This window comes from Danio rerio, chromosome 7 (genome assembly GCF_049306965.1).
Source record: "Danio rerio strain Tuebingen ecotype United States chromosome 7, GRCz12tu, whole genome shotgun sequence".
In the NCBI taxonomy this organism is placed as follows: domain Eukaryota; kingdom Metazoa; phylum Chordata; class Actinopteri; order Cypriniformes; family Danionidae; genus Danio; species Danio rerio.
This window is the reverse complement of record NC_133182.1, coordinates 1,200,541-1,226,315: the sequence shown is the minus strand read 5'-3', so window position 1 is coordinate 1,226,315 and position 25,775 is coordinate 1,200,541. Positions and strand designations below refer to the sequence as shown.

Here is a 25,775-nt window from a genome sequence, read left to right as displayed (position 1 = left end):
GTTAACGAAAAGTAAGTACACGTTATAACCCTTTTCAAATTTTTCAATGAGATATTTTATATAATTCTGGTAATTATTAACTTTTTAAGCTAAACAATTAATGAATACTTTACAGTATAGCTTGCAAAGATTACGCAATCATTCATTTTGATTTTTAACTACAATTATTCATCTTAAAGTTCTGTGTAAATAATAATATTGTGGAAAAATAACTGTGTAAGTGTCTTATATATGGTGAATGTGTCCATATAAATAAGTGTTCATTTCCACTGTAATATCAGTATAAGTTTTAAATGATTAATTTGTACATAAGCAGGTTAATATGCATATTTAATATGTATATGAACAGAAACATGAATAATGCATAATGTTTATTATTATTAAACATGACTAATATACAAGTTTTAATATTATGAGTGTTATGTTCATATTTTGTGTATGATGGTGTATCCACAGTTGTATATATGTTATGTTATCAGTGTTTATTAGTATTTTAAATTATGACGGAGCGTCAAATTTATGCTTTATGTCAGTTGTTTTATCCCTAGTTTTAATATTATCAGTTGACAGTACAGTTTTATGTTCATGTTAGATTACGATGAAGTGTTAGATGTTCTTCATCCTCATAATTTACCTCAGATATCCTCATTAATTAGTGTTTATTTTATGTTTAGTGGAGTTGCTTTATATTTTTATAAGTGTGTTTTGTATTTAAAATGTTATGTTTTATGTCAGTTGTTCTATATGAGATGCAGTGGCGGAGTGGGTAGCACGTTCGCCTCACAGCAAGAAGGTCGCTGGTTCGATCCTCGGCTCAGTTGGTGTTTTTGTGTGGAGTTTGCAAAGACATGCGCTACAGGTGAATTGGGTAGGCTAAATTGTCCGTAGTGTATGAGTATGTGTGGATGTTTCCCAGAGATGGGTTGCGGCTGCATAAAAACTTGCTGGATAAGTTGGTGTGGCGACCCCAGATTAATAAAGGGACTAAGCCGACAAGAAAATGAATGTTCTATATGATGACACATCCATTTCATGTAATTTTATATTATGATCAAGTGAAGATATTTATCCTCATAATATACCTCAGATATCCTCATTATTTAGTGTTTATTTTATGTTTGTTACTATGGAGAGTCAGTTTTCTGTTTATTTTTAATACTGTGATCAAGTGTCAGATATTATTTAGCGTGTTTTGTTTGTTTATGATGGAGTGTTTGCTGTTTTATCTTGTTATGATGAAGTTGTAGTGCTAATATGATGGAATATCAGTATTTATGTTCATCTTATATTAGATTAGGGCCATATAGACTATTTCAATGTGGGCATGTCATTAGCCCATGAACATTTCCTGCTTGTTATCAAACTAATTCATGACTAAGAGGCAGTTCAATCACACCTTCACGTTAAAACAGCTGTCATGACATTATTTATCAATATGTGGACCTTTTTAGACTCTTAGAAGCTATAGAAATTAGAAATGACGACAGGAAATACAGTAGCGCTGTTATTGTTTACATTCCTCAATATCATCTGTATAATTCAGCATTTATTTTGTCAGTTGTTTTCTATTTAATTGATATTATATTGACTGCTCAGTTTTGTGTTTTACATTTTCTGAGGTGTCAGTTGTTCTATATTTAGTTTTATTAAGATAACGTCAGTTTTTAATGTTAATTTACATATGATGAAGTGAAGCAGCCTCTCGCATCCTCATTATTTATGTTTAGACGCTGGAGTGTCGGTTGTTGTATGTTGGTTTTATATGAGTGTATATGTCGCAGTTTGCTGTTGTGTTTATTACAGTACTCTGAATCGGCGGCCGCTCCTCCTCCTCATCTTCATCTCCATCACAGACGGAGCTTCTGCGCATGCGCACCGGAGCAGCGCTAATGGCGGAGAGCGTGCGGTCGCCGTTTGATTACCGGGAGCCTCCGACTCTCGACAGCGACGGGGATGGAAGCAAGCCGCCGCCGCCCCGCGGGTCAGTAGCTGCCGCCGGTTCACCGGCTAGAATTGTTGGTTTGAAGCGGTATTCTGGCATTAGCGCGGTGCTAACGGTTAGCCGGTCCGGTTGTGTTGTTTTGTGCGCATGCAGTGCTGAGGTAAACCCGCGGCCGTTAATCCGAATAGCGCTTATCCTTTAGCGTTCGCCGAACTCGCGTGTAGCGTTATGCTGTTATTTTACCGTACCGCTGATATTTACCTGAAGCGAAGGAGACGATTAGCAAAACACTGCGCGTTCATGAGCACTGCTGGTAAGCGCGCTCCCGCGTGCTAACGGCCGTACAGTAGTTCACCATGGTAACGGCAGCGGCGCGGTGATTATTATAAGCCACACGAGCGATTAATGTTGCGCTTAAGTGTCCGGTGCTCACTCTGACATTAGCATGTGCTACTGCATACACGAGTGTCTGTTATTATATACATGCAGGATTTTAGCGTTGAGTTACCAGTGCTATTGTTCTGAATACTAGCATACTTTCGCCTCCAGTCCAGCGGGTGGTTCGGTTGTGTGTGTATGTGTGTGTGTGTGTGTTATTTTGTGTCATTGATTTGTGTGAGTGAGGAGCGTGTCAGTGTGTAATGCTGTCATTTTCTCTCAGACGTGTGTGTCAGGCTGATATGTGTGTTTTGCTTGGGTAAGTGTGTTATTAGTCTGAAATGTGTGTGTGTGTTTTGTCAATCTGTAATGTCTGTGTGTGCTGTGCTCAGGTGTGTGTGTCAGCCTGTATTGCTGTATTGTGTGTGTGTGTGTGTGTGTGTGTGTGTGTGTGTGTGTGTGTGTTGTGTTTAGGTGTGTTTGTATGTGTGACAGTCTGATTCTGTAAGGCTGTATTGTTTGTTTTGCTCAGCGGTGTGTGTGTGTGTGTGTGTGTGTGTGTGTGTGTGTGTGTGTGTGTGTGTTTTGCCCGGATGTGTTTATGTTCATTAGTCAGTAATGGTGTCAGTCTGTAATACAGTAGTGTGTAAGTGTGTCAGTGTAAGTCTGTAATGCTCTAATGTGTGTTCAGGTCAGATGCGCATGTATGTCAGGTTTGCAGTAGTGTGTGTGTGTGTGTGTCAGTCAGTATTAGGATGATAACTGTGTTCAAGGTTTGGAGAAGTTCAGGTTTTAAAACCATCTAAATTTTCTGCTACACTGTTTTTAAGGTATGCGTTAGACTTTTTATTTACTTTTTTTCTTTATTTTAGGAAATCAGTGTCTTTAGCAAAAAAGATCTCCATAGATGCCGTTTTAAATAGTAAAGAATTCAGTGTTTTTGACTCTAATGTCGACAGCAGAAGTCAATCATTCATTAAATTATTCAGCCTGACATGTTCACTGCTCCAAACTATTATTAATGTCTCTCAAAATAAGATATATTGTGTTCAAAGGGGGAAAAGCTTTAGTATTTATATCAGTGTCAGTCTGTAATGCTCTAATGTGTGTGTCTAGCTTAAATGCATGTGTCAGTCAGTATTGCTGTAGTGTGTGTGTGTGTGTGTGTGTGTGTGTGTGTGTGTGTGTGTGTGTGTGTGTGTGTGTGTGTGTGTGTGTGGTTGTCAGTCTGTAATGCTGTGCTGTGTGTGTGTTTTGCTCAGTCATGTGTGTGTGTGTGTGTGTGTGTGTGTGAGACAGTCAGTAATGCTGTGCTTTGTGTGTGTTTTGCTCAGTCATGTGTGTGTGTGTGTGTGTGTGTGTGTGTGCGTGTGCGTGTGTCAGTCAGTAATGCTGTGCTGTGTGTGTGTTTTGCTCAGTCATGTGTGTGTGTGTGTGTGTGTGACAGTCAGTAATGCTGTGCTTTGTGTGTGTTTTGCTCAGTCATGTGTGTGTGTGTGTGTGTGTGTGTGTGTGTGTGTGTGTGCGTGTGTCAGTCAGTAATGCTGTGCTGTGTGTGTGTTTTGCTCAGTCATGTGTGTGTGTGTGTGTGTGACAGTCAGTAATGCTGTGCTGTGTGTGTGTTTTGCTCAGTCATGTGTTTGTGCGTGTGTCAGTCAGTAATGCTGTGCTGTGTGTGTGTTTTGCACAGGCGTGTGTGTGTGTGTGTGTGTGTGTCAGTCAGTAATGCTGTGCTGTGTGTGTGTTTTGCTCAGTCATGTGTGTGTGTGTGTGTGTGTGTGTGTGTGTGTGTGTGTGCGTGTGTCAGTCAGTAATGCTGTGCTGTGTGTGTGTTTTGCACAGGCGTGTGTGTGTGTGTGTGTGTGACAGTCAGTAATGCTGTGCTGTGTGTGTGTTTTGCTCAGTCATGTGTTTGTGCGTGTGTCAGTCAGTAATGCTGTGCTGTGTGTGTGTTTTGCACAGGCGTGTGTGTGTGTGTGTGTGTGTGTGTGTGTGTGTGTGTGTGCGTGTGTCAGTCAGTAATGCTGTGCTGTGTGTGTGTTTTGCACAGGCGTGTGTGTGTGTGTGTGTGTGTCAGTCAGTAATGCTGTGCTGTGTGTGTGTTTTGCTCAGTCATGTGTGTGTGTGTGTGTGTGTGTGTCAGTCAGTAATGCTGTGCTGTGTGTGTGTTTTGCTCAGTCATGTGTGTGTGCGTGTGTCAGTCAGTAATGCTGTGCTGTGTGTGTGTTTTGCTCAGTCGTGTGTGTGTGTGTGTGACAGTCAGTAATGCTGTGTTGTGTGTGTGTTTTGCTCAGTCATGTGTGTGTGCGTGTGTCAGTCAGTAATGCTGTGCTGTGTGTGTGTTTTGCTCAGTCGTGTGTGTGTGTGTGTGTCAGTCAGTAATGCTGTGTTGTGTGTGTGTTTTGCTCAGTCATGTGTGTGTGCGTGTGTCAGTCAGTAATGCTGTGCTGTGTGTGTGTTTTGCACAGCCGTGTGTGTGTGTGTGTGTCAGTCAGTAGTGCTGTGTGTGTGTTTTGCACAGGCGTGTGTGTGTGTGTCAGTCAGTAATGCTGTGCTGTGTGTGTGTTTTGCTCAGTCATGTGTGTGTGTGTGTGTGTGTGTGTCAGTCAGTAATGCTGTGCTGTGTGTGTGTTTTGCTTAGGCGTGTGTGTGGCAGGAAGAGGAAGGGGACGCCTGTGAAAGTGTGTGACAGAGCAGCGTATGTGACAGAGGATGAAGAGGAGAGTCTGTCTGAGCACAGCTACAGCCCAGGTGAACACACACACACACACACACACCCTCTGCTGCTTGTTAATCAGTTATTGATTCTGTATGAAGGGATGTCCTTCAGTGTGTTTGTACAGCCGTTCACCTTCAGTTCTCCACAGTTTCTGCTGTCGGAGTGCTCAGACTCTACAAACCTCCTTATTGTGACGCGAGTAAATCTGAAGATATTTCTGTTTTTATTCTTTGATCAAAATATTGATGAAGAGTGCGAAAATAAAAACAGCACAAGGCAATTACTTGATGAGTGCGAATCATTACCTTTTTGAAAGGGGTCTTAAAGTCTTTAAAGCTATTGAACTTCCTGTATTAATCTGATATTGCACTAAACAGACATCATCTCAAACAGCTTTTATTTGTAGGGTTCCCACTCATTTGTGCTGTCAACATACTTTACTGTATTTACATCCTTCACATGAGACAGATCTGTGCTAATCTCTGTGTTTTGAGAGACTCGTTCAACCTCTAGACCAATCCCTCATACTGCACCTTTAGTATAGATAGTCTGTGTGTATTGATGAAGGGATTGTGACGGGTGTGTTTGTTTTGTGTTGTTTGTGTGTGTGTGTCAGGGGATGATCAGTATGCAGAGGGAGCTGAAGATCGTCTTCCTCCGCCGGGCAGCCCGTACTTCCTCACTGACCCTCAGCTCTGGTACAGGATTTACCTTCACATGCTGATCACCACTGCACAAACACACAGCTCACTCATCCCCTCTCTCTCTCTCTCTCTGTGTGTGTGTGTGTGTGTGTGTGTGTGTGATGTTTGTCAATCTTTTTTGTGTGTCTTTTTTGTGTATGTGGTCGGTCGTGTTTGTGTGTATGTGCCTGTGTTTGTATGTTTGTTTGTGTATGTGTTTATTTGTGTATGTGTTTTTTTTTTTGGGTTGTATTTATGTGTTGTTGTCTGTGTGTTTTTGTATGTGTGTGTGTTTTGTGCATGTGTGTGTGTGTTCCTGCAGTGTTCCTGAGCTGGGTGAAGAGGGTGCGAGTGGAGTCCGCGGCCCTGTGCTTTTCCACCCGCCGCCCAACTGCAGGATCAGAGAGGTGCATTGTGGGAGTCAGGTCCGGCTTGTCGTCATAGCGATCCGAGACATTGCCAAAGGCGAGGAGATAACTGTGGACTACAGCCTGACGGACTGGGGGGAAAACGCCATGGTAAGTCATCAGCACAGCACTGTGACCATTACACCAGTGTGAGCAGAAAACTTTACACTCAACTTCATCTGTGCTCTGCAGGGTTTCCACAGTTCAGTGTCTCCACGCGGGTTTGACTGTGGGTTTAATCCAGAAAGCAACATCAAGAAGGTGATTCATGCTAAACACAGTAAACGTCACATTTGTTTAGTGACACGTCAGTCATGTACTAATGAGCAAAAATGATTTTAACAAGTTTCAAATACTGCTGCCTGCTCCATGATGCTGGCTTAACAAACTCAGGATTACTGGATTAGTTTAAAGTTGTGATCTTTATCCTGATGCTGTCTTAACAAACTCAGGATTACTGGATTAGTTTAAAGTTATGATCTTTATCCTGATGCTGTCTTAACAAACTCAGGATTACTGGATTAGTTTAAAGTTATGATCTTTATCCTGATGCTGTCTTAACAAACTCAGGATTTCTGGATTAGTTTAAAGTTGTGACCTGCATCCTGATGCTGTCTTAACAAACTCAGGATTACTGTATTAGTTTGGCGTTGTGATCTGTATCCTGATGCTGTCTTAACAAACTCTGGATTGCTGGATTAGTTTAAAGTTATGATCTTTATCCTGATGCTGTCTTAACAAACTCTGGATTTCTGGATTAGTTTAAAGTTGTGACCTGCATCCTGATGCTGTCTTAACAAACTCAGGATTACTGGATTAGTTTGGCGTTGTGATCTGTCTCCTGATGCCGTCGTAACAAACTCAGGATTACTGGATTAGTTTGGAGTTGTGGACAGTATCATGATGTCGTCTTATAAAACTTAAAATTACTAGATTTGTTTGCAGTCATTGCGTACATCCTGATGTCGCCTTAACAAACTCAGGTTTACTGGATTAGTTTGCAGTTGTTGCCTACATCGTCATGCTGTCTTAACAAACTCAGAATTACTGGATTCGTTTGGAGTTGTGAGCCGTATCCTAATGCTGACTTAACAAACTCAGGATTACTAGAATAGTTTGGAGTTGTGGCCTGTATCATGACGCTGGTTTGACGCTGGCCTTTATCATTACACTGATTAAACAAACTCAGAATTACTTGATTGAAGTTGTTTGGAGTTTTGGCCTGCATCCTGATGCTGTCTAAACAAGCTCAGGATTACTGGATTAGTTTGGAGTTGTGATCTGTATCCTGATGTCATCTTAACAAGCTCAGGATTACTGGATTTGTTTGGAGTTGTGAGCCATATCCTGATGCTGGCTTAACAAACTCAGTATTACTAGTTTAATTTTGTTTTTTATAAAAGCAAACCAGTGTAGTCAGGCTTTGTTAATGATAACTATTGACTTTTTCTGTTAACTGTCACAGGCCTTGAAATATAAAGATTCTGCGATTGATTTCTCCCAAGAGAGTCAGCTCAATTCTTGGGCTGAGTTTTCTTTATATCGCTGCTATCTGTATATTTATTCGAACAAAAATGTTGATTAAGCCAAAATTGTCTGTGTAATGGATTACTGATATAATATTCTAAGATAATTAAAATAAATAATCTTTGCTATAATCAGGCGATTTATATCATTAAAAGTGATATAGTAACCTTTAATCTGGAGCAAGAGAAACTGGAGGAGTGGCTTTATATTCATGTCACTTTGCTTACAGTTGATTGGTTGAATCTGTGATTTATAAACCAGAACATACCCTGAAGATTACCAAAACATGTTGAGTTATGCTCTTGTTGTTTTCATGATATGTTCTGGTTAATTTTAGTATATGTTTTGGGTAATTTCAGGGTATGTTCTGGTTAATTTTAGGATATGTTCTAGTTACGTTCAGGATATGTTCAAGTCATGTTCATGATATGTTCTGGCTAATTTTAAAATATGTTTTGGTTTATTTCAGGATATGTTGTGGTTAATTTCAAGATATGTTCTGGTTAGGTTCAGGATAAGTTCTAGTCATATTCATGGTATGTTCTGGTTAGTTTCAGGATAATTTCTGGTCATGTTTATGATATCTACTTGTTAATTTTATATGTTTTGGTTAATTTCAGAATACGTTCTGTTTAATTTCAGGATATGTTCTGGTTAATTTCAGCATATGTTCTGGTTAGTTTCAGGATATGTTCTAGTTAATTTCAGGTTATGTTCTGATTAATTTCAGGATATGTTCTGGTTATTTTTGGGATATGTTCTGATTAATTTCATGATATGGTCTGGTCATGTTTATGTTATGTTTTGGTTAATTTCAGGTTATGTTGTGATTTAATTTCGGGATATGTTCTGGTTAAGTTCAGGATATGCTCTGGTTAATTTCGAGATATGTTCTGGTTATTTTCGGAATAGTTTCTGGTTAATTTCAGGATATGTTCTGGTCATGTTTATGATATGTTCTGGTTAAGTTCAGGATATGCTCTGGTTAATTTCGGGATATGTTCTAGTTAATTTCAGGTTGTGTTGTGATTAATTTCGGCATATGTTCTGGTTATTTTCGGAATAGTTTCTGGTTAATTTCATGATATTTTCTGGTCATGTTTATGATATGTTCTGGTTAATTTCGGGATATGTTCTGGTTAATTTCATGATATTTTTTGGTCATGTTTATGATTATGTTCTGGTTAATTTCGGGATATGTTCTGGTTAATTTCAGGAAAATGCTTTGGTTAATTTCGGGATATGTTCTAGTTAATTTCAGGTTGTGTTGTGATTCATTTCGGGATATGTTCTGTTTTTTTTCAGAATAGTTTCTGGTTAATATCATGATATGTTCTGGTCATGTTTATGATATGTTCTGGTTTATCTCAGGATATGTTCTGGTTAATTTCAGGATATGTTCTGGTTAATTTCAGGATATGTTCTGGTTAATTTCAGGATATGTTAATGTTATGTTTAGGATTTGTTCCATATATATATATATATATATATATATATATATATATATATATGTATATATATATGTATATATATATGTATATATATATATATATATATATATATATATATATATATATATATATATATATATATATATATATGTGCTGGACATAACAAGAACACAACATATTCTTTTGAATCTAGTATTGTCAAAAGTACAATCCCTCAGTTCCAATTAGTACTGTGATTTTAATTGTGGATGTTTTAATATAACATCACAGACGCCACCACTAAAACCTCCTCTTGTGTGTGTTCGTGCAGGAGGAGGATCCGGGTGCTCTGCCCCTGTCTCTCACTGTTTCAGACTACCTCACTCCATCATGGTCACTGTCGCCCTCCTCCAGCCCGCTGTCCCACTCCGAGGCCAGTGACTCCGACAGAGAGGAGGATGAAGAAGAGGAAGACGATGATGAAGATGATGACGATGAAGAGGAGCTGGAGGAGCTGAGGGGTCGAATGATGAGACGCCGCAAGAAGAGAAAAACCTCCACCAGCATCAAGAAGAAGACTCAGCCACACCCCCTTTCCTTCACTCGCCCCGCCTCCTCATCCCCCTCCCCCTTCCAGCAGCCTCAAGCCCCGCCCACCACCAATATAAACAACAACATCAACATAAACATCGGTGCGAGCGGCACACTGTCCCGCCGCCAGCACTGTCCATACTGCGGACGCCACTTCCGCTCACTCGCGCGCCACCTAGAGAAACACCACGATCAGCAGCCCGAAGTCAGAGCCGCAATGGAGCTATCGCACGCTCCCACACACACCCCGAACACAAACACACACACGTTTCCATCTCCAGCCCAGCCCTCGTCTTCTCTGGGGCCGTCGTTGTTTTCCAGGGAGCGCGAGTCTATTTCGTCTGCTACTAAACCGGCGGGTGTTTCCTTTTCTCTTTCGCTGGCTTCTCCTCCATCTAGCGCCACCACCAAGAAAAGCTGTAGTACTCCTAGGAAGAGTGTTAAGAAGAGTCCCGGGACGCCGCCGGCACGGAGAGGACGACCACCTAAGAAGAAGGAGGACAAGGAGAAGGAGAAAGAGAAGAAGAAGCAGGAGGAGATGGAGAGAGAGAAGGAGAAAGAGGAGCCGCCGCCACCCACACCGGGGAAAGTAGAAGAAGAAGAGGAAGAAGAGGTGGAGGAGGAGGAGGAGGAGGAGGTGGTCAACATGGTGGAGGATGAAGGAGCTGAAGAGAAGAAGACAGAAATGACGAGGTGAGAGCTGGAGGAATGAGTGAATAATACTGGAGTTTCTGTCTTGGTTTGATCTGCATTTCTGCCAGAGCTGTTGTCTGACAGGTTTGTGACAGGTTTTAATTCATCATGTAAGTCCTTCTAGAAAGCACCTCGTTTGTAATAGTGTTATTGTTCAGCATGATAATCATCCCAAACGCACGGCTAATGTTATGAAATCATATTTGTGAGAAAAACAGCTGATGAAACAAAGACAGTCATGAAATGGCCTCCACAGAGTCCAGACCTGAGTATTATATACTGCATGTGTAGGCAATATTATAGGCAGTAAGAGATTCCAGTGCTTCCCACAGGTTTGAAATGTACTTGTGGTGGAAGCTGGATTGAAACACAGGTTTTTCCACATCACATTAATATTTAACTGTATGAGACGAAACACAATTTGATTTAAAACAATATTTGATTAGCCATGTGCACCCATAAAATCTGCTTCTTTATCTCTCATTCAAGTTCAGGTTGCTTTATTGGCCTCTCTAAAATTATAAAAGGCTAAATTACTGTAGACGTGTAGATTATTTAAATAAGGCTTCAGCGCATGCGGGTCAGTTTAGGACCGTGATCTGTTCACACTGCAAATCTGATATTGGCTTCATTTATAACAACAGTGTGAACATCCATGGACAAACATCAGATCTGAGAAAAAACTAAGCCTCGCAGTGTGAACACAGCCGTAGAAACCCCGGCCGGACGAATTTTTAAGTCCCAAACAAGGCACGTCTCTCTGTCTACAAAGAAGTTCAAGCTGATGCTCTGTGCTAAGGAGGTCACGTTAAACAGGCGTTTGATGCTAGTCCTTCAATTACTAAAAAGTTATTTAATAAAAGCTATTTCACCCAAAAGTAATGACCCAGCACATGCTCCATACCTTTATTGTGCTTTCACACCTGTGAATCGATTCATTTGTTCTGAAACAGGGATTGAATTTGTTACATTGCTGCTCTTGGAGCGGTTCGCTTTCACACAGCAAAGTTTCTAAACGGACCAAAAGAGCTAAAACAAGTCACGTGCGAGTAATCTCTCCTCACATTGGTCAGAGTGTCATTGTTTATTTTGCAGAGTCTCGCACAGCTGTCGGGGGGGTGGTGGTTTGGTCGTGTTTGATGCGGTGCACTTGACGTGTCTGAAGAGCGAGGAGGGATGCGGTGGGGAGGGGTGAGAACAACGTATTTGAGGACCGGGAGGGAGAGACACGACTCCCGAAACTTCCGGGAGACTTGTGATGTCTGTTGAATGACCTCCCGGCTCACGCTCTACTCATAATTCTCTCTTCATATAGCCGTTCTCTCTTCATATATGCCTATTACATATCCATAAAACACTGTGATATAACCAGGCTTGGATCATATCGCTTTCTCACTATAGCCGATCCGCACCAGAGTTTGTTTCAATCAAGCCGAGACACCTCATTCAAGCGATCTCGGAGCGATTGTTTTGGTGCGGATCCGAGTGCAATTGGTGGTTTCACATATGCCAAACGAACCACGTTAACTGGGCAAACGAGACCGGTTCCCAAACAAAAGTGTAGGTGTGAAAGCACCCTTAGATAAATGTAATGACCCAGCATGTGCTCCATAGCTTTTAGATAGATAGATTTGTACAATAGTCTGTGCCTCCCAAATAGGCATGAGAAGATGACCAGTTTCAAGGATTACCATAGTTTGGAAAAGTCAATGTTTTAAAATAGCAAAAATGTTCTCTTATACCGTTCCTACACTATTTGTAAGTTGTTGGGGTTTTTAACGTCCTTTGGCTATTTTATACAGTTCTTTCAAGCATCAGTATCTCTAGCAAAAAATGACCCTCCACATCTAAAGCTCCTGGTCAGGCCACGATTCAGCAAACATCTGAAAAACAAACCTCTGAGACACCAGCATCCAGCCTGCTGCAGAGCTGAAAGGTGTTGTTGTTTCACCCAGACATCATACTGTCAGAATCTTACACCGGCCCATACCTACTCCCGCAGCTGGTGGTGGTCTAAGGCCCCGTTTACACTAGTGCGTTTTAGTATTAAAACGGCATTTTAGATCAAAAATGATCCACGTAGACACCAGCGTTTCACCTAGCATTTCTGAACATATCTCCATCCACACTACGCCACCAAAAACGTATATCACATGACCATTCGTGCACTCTGGGCATGCACGTTCTAGTATTAACAGGAAGTATGTGTCTCGCTCGGCATTTGGTTATTGTTACAGACAACGTGGTCGAGTTGTTACTAAACAAAACAAATGAATAACTGCACAATGGCGCCTAAAGCAGACAATAGTGTCCATGTTGTTGTTTACAGTGAAGGCTGGTCGGCTGTTTTCCGGTAGCGTTAAAGCCATGTGTTATAGTCATGTGATAGGGGCTTGACGAATAAGGGAAGGATACGCAATGACACAAAAGCCCCATTCAGGTATTGAATCTCAGCAGCCCCGCCTCCGTTTCCAGATGTCTGCGTTTTCCCTCATCCACACTGAGTCGAGCAGCAGCGCTTCAGAATGAAAACAGCCTCTCCAGCGTTTCCAAAACGCTCCGTTTTCAGAGTAGTGTGGACGGATGGCGTAACCGTAGCAAAACTTGTGCGTTTACAAACTAAAGCGCATTCGTGTAAAAGTCGTGCACAGTACTGTAAGTGTGACAGAGCTGTGTTGTGTGTTTTGCAGGCCTCAGCGCTCCCACATGCCCCCTCTGCTGTCGTCTCTGTCCACGCTAGTGTTGTTCCTGCGCCGGCAGCAGCACTCCTCCTTCCTCTCGCTGTCCCGCGCGCCGGGCTCTGCTGAATCCTGGCGTCAGCTGTGCCACTCCAGCCTGGCTCTGCTGCTCCTCTATAACCGGCACCGGGAGTGTGAGGTGTCCAAGCTGACGGTGCAGGACTACCACAGCCGGAGCTCCGCAGCCCCGCTGGACAGTGCACTCTGCCCGTTCGAGCGCCAGGTGCTCTGCCATCTGTCCCGCGTGCCGGTGCTGGGCAAACGAGGCCGTGTGCAGCCGCTCATCCTGCCACCGCACTCTGAAACCTGCCTGGACCTGCTCCTCAAGACGTCTGCAGATGTGGGTGTGGACCCCGAGAGCCCGTATGTGTTCTCCAGACCGTACCACTCTCCGGCTACACCTCTGCGCGGGACAGACCTGCTGCGGAGCCTGGCACGGAGCAGCGGAGCCAAGAACCCAGCATGTCTGACTGCCCCGCGCGCCCGCCGGCAGATCGCCATCCTCACCCAGCTGCTGCTGCTGGAGGAGGGCGCCGCCACCAAACGCCTGGAGGACTTCCTGCAGAGAGAGTACCATGTGACCCAGAGCTGCGCTGGGATTGGCCAGGACCCGGCGCTGATGAACCGTGTGGGCAGGGTGGTGCTGTATGGCGAGCGGGAAGGCGTTCTGTTCAGAGGCATGAGTCTGCAGCACATCTGCCTCGAGCTCGACGGTAAGACACCGCTGTATGTGTGGGAACACTTGAGAATGTCAGTCTGTTATTCATTTATTTATGAAGCACTTATTTAACTTATTCATGAAGCGTTTATTATGCTGTTGGGTCGTTTTAATCAACTCTGGGCTGATTGTGAGGTTTAATTTGGCCACATCTTTCTCTGTGTTTCAGCAAATGGAATTATTTTGTTGACAAATCTGATTTTGACTCATATTTTGGGGAAAAACTTTGACAACTTTTATGAGCTCATCCACACTCAGTTCAGATTGACTACCCTTTGGTTATGTTAGTGGCTGTTTTTACCCCATTGACTTCCATTATAATCACATTTATTCACAGCAAAGCCATGACCGCAGATAATCATGCATCATTGATTGTTGCTAGTTTTCCAGAAATAAGTCAATCTGCTAAAATAATAATAATAATAATGATCAATACAGGATTATAGCACACTGTCACTTTAAGAGCTGCACGGGTCTGATGTACATGCATTTTCAATCTTGGCTTTTTATTATGGTGCATTTATTACATAACAGACCAGGGTTTATGGGAATAATCAGTGTTTTTGCCGTACTCTTGCATGTGTTTGAGCCTTCAGGCACAGTTTAAGCTCAAAGATGACTTTACATGTGTGTGTTCTGCTCGTCTCTGAGGATGACCGCACTCACACAACAGCTCTAGTTTCACAAATAAATCAAATACGCTTCAATAAATCAAGCACATGTCGTGCTGCAAAAGTCACAATATATGACTACTGATTTCAACATGAACTTGAGCTCTGTGGAGGAATCAATAATGGAAACATGCGAGATATTGAGTATTGTGATGTGTTTTTTACACTAACATTTCTTTTGAAAAATGCTATTTTAATTAGCTGTTTTTTTATTTATTTATTTATTGATATCAAAATAAACAGGTAAACTATATTTTTTAAATCTATTTTATTCTAGTTCAGACTACAAAACTGGGTTGATGGCTAAGCATTTAGGGCCCTATCATACACCCAGCGCGATTAGGCGCAAGACCTGTTTGCCTTGATGTGTTGTTATTTTTAGAGCAGTTCAAGCTTCATTTTCCTGTTTTGCTCCACGTTATTGAAATAGCAAATCCATTTGCATCACTTTGTGGACTCATCGGACTTGTGGACTTTCGGTCTAGAAAAGAGGTGTGTTAAGGCGCATTGTTGGCGCCTCGCTATTTTGAGGAACTAAAATAGACTGCAGTTGAGCAGCTGACAGCAGGTCTATTGTCCAGCGCAGAGCGTGTTAGTTGAGCGCCTCACTTAAACACTGCTTAAAACAAGCAGGATGTAGAACAAGACAGAATTATCTTTGCAGATGAAAAAGAATTAAAAGAATAAAGTATTTTTTAAAATGATAGCTTTCTACATCAATATTAACAGCACTGCCTCCATGCCTTCTTCACCTCGGGGGCTTCTTCAGTTTATGGATGACGATCTGCATCTGTATAGTGTGATTATTAATAGCAGTATTAGGGATGCTCATTTCGGTTAATTTTGCTAACCGACAACCGCCACTCATTAGTCGGTTATTAACAGTTAACTGGTCAGATTACTATTAATTTATATTAAACAAATTGACGTGTCTATTTTGTGTCCTACACATTAAATGTTGCATAAAATACTGATTTATTTTTAAATGCTAGCATATTAATAACAGAACAATACAACAGAGCATCTTCACGCACCTGCAGTGTTTAGCACAGAAGAACAGAATAAACTAAATAAAATGAATGAAATAAATAGGACTGCCCTAAATTATTTCCACTTAAATAATTAATTTATATTACAAATCGAAAACACTGACTGATTATTTTTAATAACCGGCATAGGCTGCTTTTTTACAATCATATTTTTGTCTTCCGTCAAATAAAACAGCTGAATTCCTCAAATCGCTAGCTCCACGGAAATTATGCAATTATTTAATGCCCCGCTGTTGTTTGCTTCACCTGTATATTGTGCATGCGATTATCCTAAGATTGATCATTTAGCCAGATATATCGTGCAGCCCTAAACTGAAGTCAGCCTGCTGCTGTTTGTGTTGTTCAGTGATGTCTGGAAACTCGGCCGACTCGTTCTCGGAAAACTCTGATGCGGAGGCCAGTAAGGTTAAGGAGAAAGCTGAACCGGTGAAGAAGAAATCCAGAGGTCGAGTTTCACGGGTGAAGAAGGGAACCGGTGTGCGAGTGTGTGCTGCTGCAGCGCCACCATCAACCGCACACAAGAGACGCAGCGTCGCACAGGTCAAAACAGGTCAGTCACACACTCACGATACACACATGCTTTTCTGTCCTGTGTCTGTGTCCAATACTTACATCGCAGGATATGCAGTGATCAGTGTAGCTGATCAGTTGAGAATATACAGTTGCAGTCAGAATTATTCGCCCCCCTGTTTATTTTTTTCCCTAATTTCTGTTTAACGGAGAGCCGATTTCTCCAACACATTTCTAATCATAATAGTGTTAATTACTCATCTCTAATCACTGATTTATTTTCTCCTTGTCATGTTGATAGTAAATAATATTAGACTAGATATTCTTCAAGACACTTCTATACAGCTTAAAGTGACATTTAAAGGCTTCACTAGGGTAATTAGGGTAACTAGGCAGGTTAGGGTGATTAGGCAAGTTATTGTATAATGATGGTTTGTTCTGTAGACTATCGAGAAAAAAAATATAGCTTAAAGGGGCTAAAAACTTTGTCCCTAAAATGGTGTTTAAAAAATTAAAAACTGCTTTTATTCTCGCCGAAATAAAACAAAAAAGACTTTCTCCAGAAGAACAAACATTATCAGACGTAATGTGAACATTTCCTGAATCTGTCTGTTAAGCATCATTTGGGAAATATAAAAAAAAGCAAAAAAAATGAGAAGGAGCGAATAATTCTGACTTCAACTGTGTATGATGTTTGTGGAGTCATTGCAAAGCATAATCATATATCATAGTTTGCATGTGTTTTACTGGCATTTCAAGAGAGTTTAAAGCATTCAGGCACATAAATGTACAACATAAAATAATTTTACTGAATCACTAGTATGAAGACAGCTTTATTTTACATTTAATTATTCTATTTCTGCACCTGAATACTGTTTGATTATCTGGAAACCATTTATTTGACTCTTTTGGTTTCTCTATTGTAAGTATTCCTGCTTGCAATGTTGTTATTGTTTTTTATACAAAAAATCTTACAAAAATACTTACAAAATCACATTAATACATCTAAATTCAAGATTTTTTTTCCAAATAAAGCCATTTAAACCATCTGCTGACATTGTATTCATATTCACAGTATTTGTTACAGAAAAACAAAACATTGCCAACGTCTGATTTGTTCAATAATCTGCCAGTGGTGTGAGTCACAATTTTATATCAAAAGGAAAAACAAGATTATTCTGCTTCCCCCATCGGCAGATTCATTTGCTTGATTTATGTAAAAACTCTCTTCATTTTGACTCATTATTTCTGAGAACAACACTATGTTAGGTGCTTGTCTGGAAAATGCTGCTTGATTTAAGAGTTTGTAGATATTTGGACTTGAAACAAGACAAAACCTCTCAGTCCGAGCAGCAGGTTTTGCAGAGAAGTACTGCAGATGAGAATCGTGTCCTTCACTTGATCGGACAGTTTGTACAGAATCCTCCCTAAATTTAGATAGACTTTCATTTTGTTGCAAATTGAAACCATTGGTGTGCTTGAAGAAAAATAAGCCTGACTCAAGCAGATTCCTTTAAACGCTCTACTACACTGCTGCACTGATGAGGCACGTATTTATTAATGGAAAATAAATAAATGAGGGTGACAGAATAAATTAATACATAAATAAGAATCAGATTATTTGATATATTGTGTGTTTTCAGCAGTATCGTGTGGAAGGAGGGCTTTTCAGAATTGCTAGGTGTGCAGCATTGTGATGTCTATCAGCCATCAGCTGGCATGTGGCATCATCTATTGACCCAACCCTAACGTGCAGGTCGCATGTTTACGGACTCTGTAACCACAGATACAGGGACACTGGAGTGTTTCAATGTCATGTTGATCAGCTGGTTCGTCTATAGACCTTTTTAGAATGCAAAATTACCCATTATGCTGTGCGTGTCTGCGCAAGGAGAATGCGAAGACCTTCCTTTCGGAAGTCACATTCGGACAGCTTTGAAACAATAGTTTTAATCTATTTTACCTGCTTTTAATGTCTTTAAACTAACACTGCTGTCGATCAGCGCCACCTGCTGGACTGATCATTTAAACAATGTGATCTAATGGAATGGAAAACAGCTGCTGTGAGGCATTTTCCCCTCGTTGTCAGACGGGATCTTCTGCAGTTTAAATAAAGCCTCGTCATCGCTAAAGTCAACAGTTTCTCTTCTCTTACTAATATATATATATATATATATATATATATATATATATATATATATATATATATATATATATATATATTGCACAATACAACACTAACTAAATGAAACGTAAACGCCTCATGATTAGAATCAACATGCACATCAGCCTGCAGAGTGTAGTGTTTCCTTCTTGTGCAGTGTTTATTATAGACTGCGTACATAGAGAGGTATAACTCAAACACATTACCATCTAACCATCACATGCACTTCAGTCTCACTGGCTGCGTCTGAAACCGCATACTTCCATACTATATAGTACACTAAAATCAGTATGCGAGCAGAGTAGTATGTCTGAATTCATAGAATTCTAAAATCAGCATGCGAGAAGTACCCGGATGACCTACAAGATTCTGGAGTGCGCATCCCATGCATGCTGCGCTATCCCATGATGCCCCGCGAGCGAATTCGTGAATGGGAGTGAAGTGACGCAACTGACGCAGGTAGGTCACGCGACCAGGACAAAATGGCGGATGTAGTACGTCCAAATTCCATTCATACTTTTCACATTCATACTGTATAAAGCGTACTTTTCTAATGGCCGAGTTGTACGTTTAAATTCAAATGCAGTACCTACTGAGGTTTCAGACGCAGCCACTGACTTCATAGAACCCCCGTAGTTAAACCAAGGTGGCCCTCTAGTGGAGTCGATACGCAATTACATTAGAAGTACATATAACACTACACCACATAATAAACGTACGTTTATTGCTCATTTTTGGAAATTGCATGACCTGTTATGTTACATGCCAGTAATCCTTGAACCACATCCGACAGATTATTACGGCTTTAACATACATAATTTAAAGTTATGTCACAAAAACACTCCATAATCCACTCAAAACTCTGTTAAAACCCTCTGCTAAAATTCTCGGAGTGCAAATTACCAGTTGTAAACGCTCTAAACCAGGAGTGTCCAAAGTCGGTCCTGGAGAGCCAGTGTCCTGGTGAGTTTAGCTCCAACTTGCTTCAACACACCTGCCAGAAAAGTTTCTAGTATATCTACTAAGAGCTTGATTAGCTGGTTCAGGTGTGTTTGATTAGGGTTGGAGCTAAACTCTCCAGGACACCGACCCTCCAGGACCGAGTTTGGACATCCCTGCTCTAAACGTTCTACCTGAAGACGCTGGTCGCCATGGCGCCCCTATGCAGCAGCCAAGAGAAAGGTCAGCTGATGGATCGCTGTGTTGTGTAAACACAATCAGCTAGCGTCTGTTTGAGGGTATTTGCATGGATCTAACTGGCATCTGTTTGATCATGTAAAGTTCCCTCAATGTTCACGTGACTCACTGTACACGAGAAAAGTAACATTTAAATAGATTTCATTAGTCTGAGGGCAGCTTCATTCTGTGAACCTACATTTCTGTGTAAAGCAGCATGTAGTTCAGGTCCAAAACATGCGATCAGCGCAACACGACGACAATCATAAAGCGTCAAGTCCACCAGTCTGCAACCCCTACTCACAGTTCCTCATACTAGGGGTGACCCTGTGTGTGTGTTTCAGGTAAGCGTGGCGTGCTGAAGCGTCCGTGGTCGGAAGCGGAGCGCGTATCGGTGGAAACACACCTGAAGCAGAACATCCTGGAGCTGCGAGTTCCTGCTAAAGCGGACTGTGAGCGCTGTCTGCAGCTCTGCCCCCTGCTGGCCAGCAACCAGCGCGACTGGAGGGCCATCAAGTTCTACTGCCACAACCGCATACAGCTGCTGAAGAAACAGGGCCGCAAGGACTCCATGCTACAGTAACACACACACACACACTCACTCACACTCACAAAACACCACTAGAGATATCATAACAGTAGCAGATAGGGCTAAATTTCAGCATTTCCTACATGCACATGGATTTTTTTTGCATGCATCTTGTCCGTGCATGCATGCAAAAAAAAGTTAGTGAAGAGTTGCGTTAGTTTTACACTCAGAGCATCGTATAAATACTGTTATGATACGCTGATGATGCTATTGTTTATATCTTCAGCACTGCAGAAACATCTGTGTGTCTTGATGCTAGTCTACATATCTAAACATTCTTAAACCCAGAAGCATTTTCTAGACAAGCACAGAATATAGTCGTGTTTTCAGAGTCAAAATGAAGAGAGTTTTACTTAAAACAAGCCAAAAAATCTGACAGTGGAGTTTAGTTTTGCTTTGCTTACTCCATCTGTCAGATTATTTTGCTTGTCTTAAGTAAAACTCTCTTCATTTTGACTCTTTATTTCTGAAAACACGACTATATTCTGTGCTTGTCTAGAAAATGCTTCTGGATTTCAGTGTTTGTAGATATTTGGACTAGACACCAGACAGAAGCAGCATGTTTGCAGTGAGCTTCATTTATTTGTTGAATTCTTCTATGCTAACATATACAGTGCAGTGATGGTGTGTGTGCGCGTTTCCCTCACACACTTCACACATTCCGGTCAGTGTGTGTGTGTTTTTATCTTGGACCACATGAGTTGTATCACCATGTTAAACTGAGGAAGGAGAGCTCCAGTGTTCAGATGTTTGTGTTTCTCTGTATAATGCAGAGCTTTTGCTGTGATGATGATGATGATGATGATGATGATGATGATGATGATGATGATGATGATGATGATGATGGTTCTGACTGCAGTTTTGACCTCACCAGTCTTTTTCTGAACGACAGATTCAACAGTGCATGTCCAGCTCATACATCACACACACACACACACACACACACACACACACACACACACACACACACACACAGAAATAGACTGACGGTTTTGCATGAAGAAAATGAAGCCTGTTTTTACGACTGTTTAATGCTTTGTGGGCTTTTTTTTCTTTATAGCAGTTGTTTTTATATATATATATATATATATATATATATATATATATATACAGCAAAAATGCAACAAAAATGCAGTAAAGCAAAACTATTTAATTAATTAAAAAAAATTATATATTTATATAATTTTTTTTTTGCTTTGTTTTTGTGCAATTTTTATTTTTTTATTTTTTATTTTTTTGCTTTTTTGTCTAATTCTTTATAGCAATTGTTTATTTTTTCAATTATTTTCGGGGGTTGCAGTAGTTTATTATTTTTTTAAATGAATTAAATAGTTTTGCTTTACTGTATTTTTTTGTTGCATTTTTGCTGTATTTCAATAGTTTTTTATTTATGTATTTTTTTTATTTTTTTAATTTATAAAAAAAAAATTTTTGCCCTTTTTATTTTTGTTTATTTAAATTGGGTTTTGGGGTGGGGGGGTTGCAATTGTTTTTTTGTTTTTTTCATTTTTTAATATTTTCCTTATTTTTAATTGTTTATTTTTTATGTTTATATTTCTTTGCTTTATTGCAATTGTTTTTTATGTTGGTATTTCTATTTTGCTCTTTATTTTCGATTTTCATTGCATTTGTTTAATTTTGGGGTTTTTTCTGGGGTGGGGGTTACAATTGCTTCATTTTATTTATTATTATTTTTTTAGTGAGGGTTACAATTTTATATATATATATATATATATATATATATATATATATATATATATATATATATATATATATATATATATATATATATATATATATATATATATATTTCTATGTGGTTTATTGCTACTGTTTATTTCATCATGTTCAGCTGTGGACCCAATATCTAAAGGGAATCGAGAATCAAAATCATTCTTAACATTGAAAGACATGGAAAAACAAGCCACGATTTAAATTTAATCTTATTTTCATTTATATTCAGTCCTCCTCTTTTAATTCTTATTATTCACAGGAATAATAACACACGTTTTATTTGTCAGCAGAGGGAAAACTACCAACAAGCACACATATTTCACCAATATTTCACAAAAACATTCTTTTTCATTTCAAATGACTGTTAAATGATCATATTTTGCACATTACATTATTTTGGGGGCTAAAAAGTCATTTGTTTTCAATCTTTCTCTATACTACCAGCTCTCACACACATTCACACACACAAACACACACACTCATTCACACGTCTTTTCGGGAAAAACAACTTAATTTAAATGAGCTCTTATTATCATTTATATTCAGTTTTTCTCTTTTATTCATACTTATTCACATTAAAAATACATTTTATTTATATCTGCAGAGGAAATACTACCAAAAAGAGTACACACGTTTTACTAAACAAATGTATAGATTTGTTTAAATTGACAATTAAATATTCAGATTTTGTGCATTACATAATTTCTGGGACCTAAATATAAAATACCTAAAATAATGCCACAATGCAGAAAATCTGAACTTTTACAAACGTTAGTTCTGTGTGTGTGTGTGTTTTAATTTATTCATTCATTTTCTTGTTGGCTTAGTCCCTTTATATATATATATATATATATATATATATATATATATATATATATATATATATATATAATAAAAATTAAATATAGTTATTTTTGATTATTATTTTGGGCCTATATTTAAATGAATCCCTGAAAATAATGTCACAATGCTGAACATCTAGGCAGTCTGTTTATAAATTGCTAATTTCATAAGCCAATTTTGTGTTTGTGTGCATGCATGTGTGTGTGCGTGTGTGTGTGTGTGTGTGTGTGTGTGTGTGCGTGCGTGTGCGTGCGTGTGTTGTGAGCTGGACATGTTCTTGGGTTTTGTGAGTTTCGTCTGTTTTGTTTCAGCTGAAGTGTTTGTTGCCTTAACTTTAGTTGTGTTATTGGTTTTCTATGGATGGCAGTGGTTTCTATGCATCTGACCTCAGATCAGCTCCACATGTAAGTAAGTGTGTGTGTGTGTGTGTGTGTGTTTTGTGTTGTTTTATTCACCAAACAGAAGAGGCTTAGTGGATCAGACTGTGTGTGTATATGTGTATGCGTGCAGGTGTGTGTGTGTGAGATATTAGCCGTTAGCCTCTCCAGTGTTTCCATCCTGTACATTGTGTAAATACTGACTTATATAAAGTTCTGCGTTTTAAAGTTGTTTCTTAAATGCTGTTGTAAAGGTATATCAGATTTTAGAGAGAAACCCCATATCTTCACCAGTACAGAGTCAATGTCACGATGCAAAAAACCCTAAACACGTCATATTTGACTTTCAGATTGTCATGTGCTTTTATTAAATTACAAACACATGAAACGTTGTGCGCATCTTCATTTATTTATTTATTTATTTATTATGTTTGTGCACCAGAAGGCATGTTTACAATGAGTTACGGGATATGACGTGTCTATTAAACATTATTTGGGCTTCTGAACTTTCATTAAGGGTGCATATGTAGTGTGCATTGATGCAGCCTGGTTTTCTCTGTGCATTGTGGGATTGTCAGGCCATGACTGTTTCAGTGCACTGAAAGACTTTAGCGATTTGAGACCACACTTAAAATGCTGATCGAGACGCACCTCTAGAGACCATTACAGTAATAGAGACAAGATTATAGAAAGATGTGTATAAATCACAAAGACAGAAAAGATTTGATCTTTGAGATCTGCTGGAAAACACTAGATTTAATGACCAAATGATCTGTTTATTCAGCTTATAATCACCCTCTGTTAAACACACTTTACAGAGGGCTTCACAAATGGTTTTAAAAGACCAAAATCCAGAACAGGAGAGCCACAGACACCCCATTGAGTAAATAATATGACTCCTGTCTGCTTCTCATTGAACTTTAAAATATTGTCTGTCGTTCAGGCTTTAACTTCAACATTTCAAGCCAATATATAAATGGTCTTATAGAATTGGCTCTGTAAAAATGAGTTGACTTGACTCAAAATAAGTGACTAAACTGGCCATAAGGTCTGTGGTGCCTGTCGGAGAGGTAATCCACAAAGGTGGTGATGAACACCAGAAGTAAGCCATGCCGTCAAGCTGAAGCAGGAGTCCTCCCAGGTGTGGTTGACCTGCGGGACTCCTGAAGCAGCTGATGAATATGAAAAGCCAAGCGTGCTGCAGCTGAGGAGCTCGGGCATCTGTTTCAAATACCTCCTAGGATGTCAAGACACATGGAGATCAGGTTAGTGCTGGATCAGTTTATACAGTAGTCAGATGCCTCCTTGATTTCTACCTGGGGAGGTGATCCAGGTTTGTGGCACCGGGAGGAGGCCTCAGGGAAGACCCAGGACACACTCCGGAAAAGAGGATTTAAATGTTCACTAACCTGTATGTACAGCATGTAGAGCTCTGGGCTTGTCAGAAGACAACATTATCTATTTATTATTTACTGATGTGTGTTTTTAAAGGTAAACGAAGGTTCTACAGTGTGTTGTTATTTGCAGAGCTTCTTAATTTTCTAGAAGAAAAACCCACTGCAAGTCATGAAAGAGGAAAATAACGCAAAAACAACACAAGTAACGCAACTAGTCACTCTATATCCTAATGCAGGGGTCACCAAACTTGTTCCTGGAGGGCCGGTGTCCTGCAGATTTTAACTCCAACTCTAATCAAACACACCTGAACAAGCTAATCAAGCTCTAACTTGGTATACTTGAAACATCCAGGCAGGTGTGTTGAGGCAAGTTGGAGCTAAACCCTGCAGGACACCGGCCCTCCAGGACTGAGATTGGTGACCCCTGTCCTAATGCATTAATTTCAGAAGTAACGTTCCCCAACACTGGCCAATGCAATGCTGCAGATTTAAGATCCAGATGTTCTGCTCTACAGTGTCAAGTGCACAAGAACAGCTTAGACACCAGAGCCAGTATCAAACAGCAGACCAGCATGAGCGTCTCTGTGAGGTGTATCTGGATTTAAAACCAGATTTAATACCTCATGTAGACCATTTAAATTAAAAAAGAAGAAGAGTACAGCTGCGTGAACACAACTTTCTCTAGCACCTTTGAAAGAAACTGAAGTTTAGAGATGGGCCTGTAATTTACAAAAACAAACAAGTCCACATTATTTACAACTGAATGCTTATTTACCTGTCCTGATGCCAAGCTGCTACACTGCTGTTATTACCTTGAGTTTTAGTCCTGTTTCTAGTTCTAGTGAAGTCATTCAGCGGAGTGATATGGAGCTGTAATGCATTTAAAACCTGCCGGAACTACTTTAGCTGTGCTTTTATCTGATAAGAACCAAACACCTTGGTGACCACCATCAGCCAATCAGAATCCAGCATTCAGCAGAGCTGTAGCATCCGTTCAGATGAATGTTTTTATTGTGTTTATTGTTCTCTGATGAACACTAGATGGAGTCACAAACACAGTCATGTTCTCATTTGTATGTGAACTCTTGCTAAATCAGAAAACTGTAGCATAACTGTTACATATTTTGTAATATATGCTGGAGGTAAATATTCCGTGCAACATTCCATGAAAACGGTCTGGTCTCAGTCGACAGGACGGTTTACGACTCCTGGCTCCACAAAGTCTGGGTAACTGGAGAGATAAGCCTATATCTTTAAAGACATTCCTGCCCAAATACACACACACACACTCAACTCCCCACACCCACAGGACACTAGTCTAAAGAAACATCGACTGAGAAACCAGGGACCAGCACAGAACTAAAATGTTATGTTTGCAAACTTTGTATCTCATTTCTGACTTTTCTTACCTGTATAACCCCTCATATTACCTGTACGTG

At 40.0% G+C, this 25,775-nt stretch overlaps 3 protein-coding genes across 3 annotated transcripts in view; all 3 read left to right on the top strand.

Moving 5' to 3' along the window:
- alpk1 (alpha-kinase 1) overlaps positions 1–25,775 on the top strand; it is an 859,942-nt gene that overhangs the window by 264,467 nt on the left and 569,700 nt on the right. The window lies entirely within an intron of this gene.
- si:cabz01076231.1 overlaps positions 1–25,775 on the top strand; it is a 758,238-nt gene that overhangs the window by 634,649 nt on the left and 97,814 nt on the right. The window lies entirely within an intron of this gene.
- Positions 1,878–21,017, top strand: LOC110439911 (uncharacterized). Its single transcript, XM_073907806.1, has 9 exons — positions 1,878–1,981; positions 4,962–5,071; positions 5,656–5,737; positions 6,045–6,240; positions 6,322–6,390; positions 9,418–10,370; positions 13,061–13,821; positions 15,893–16,096; positions 19,741–21,017. Exons 1-9 carry the CDS (start codon positions 1,890–1,892, stop codon positions 19,977–19,979), a joined length of 2,706 nt encoding a protein of 901 aa, XP_073763907.1. The 5' UTR covers positions 1,878–1,889; the 3' UTR covers positions 19,980–21,017.

Coding starts and splice junctions, on each gene's coding strand:
- LOC110439911 (XM_073907806.1), top strand. CDS start 1,890: ATGGCGGAGAGCGTGCGGTCGCCGTTTGATTACCGGGAGCCTCCGACT. Junction 5,072..5,655: donor TGAGCACAGCTACAGCCCAG/GTGAACACACAC, acceptor TGTGTGTGTCAG/GGGATGATCAGTATGCAGAG. Junction 6,391..9,417: donor CAGAAAGCAACATCAAGAAG/GTGATTCATGCT, acceptor GTGTTCGTGCAG/GAGGAGGATCCGGGTGCTCT.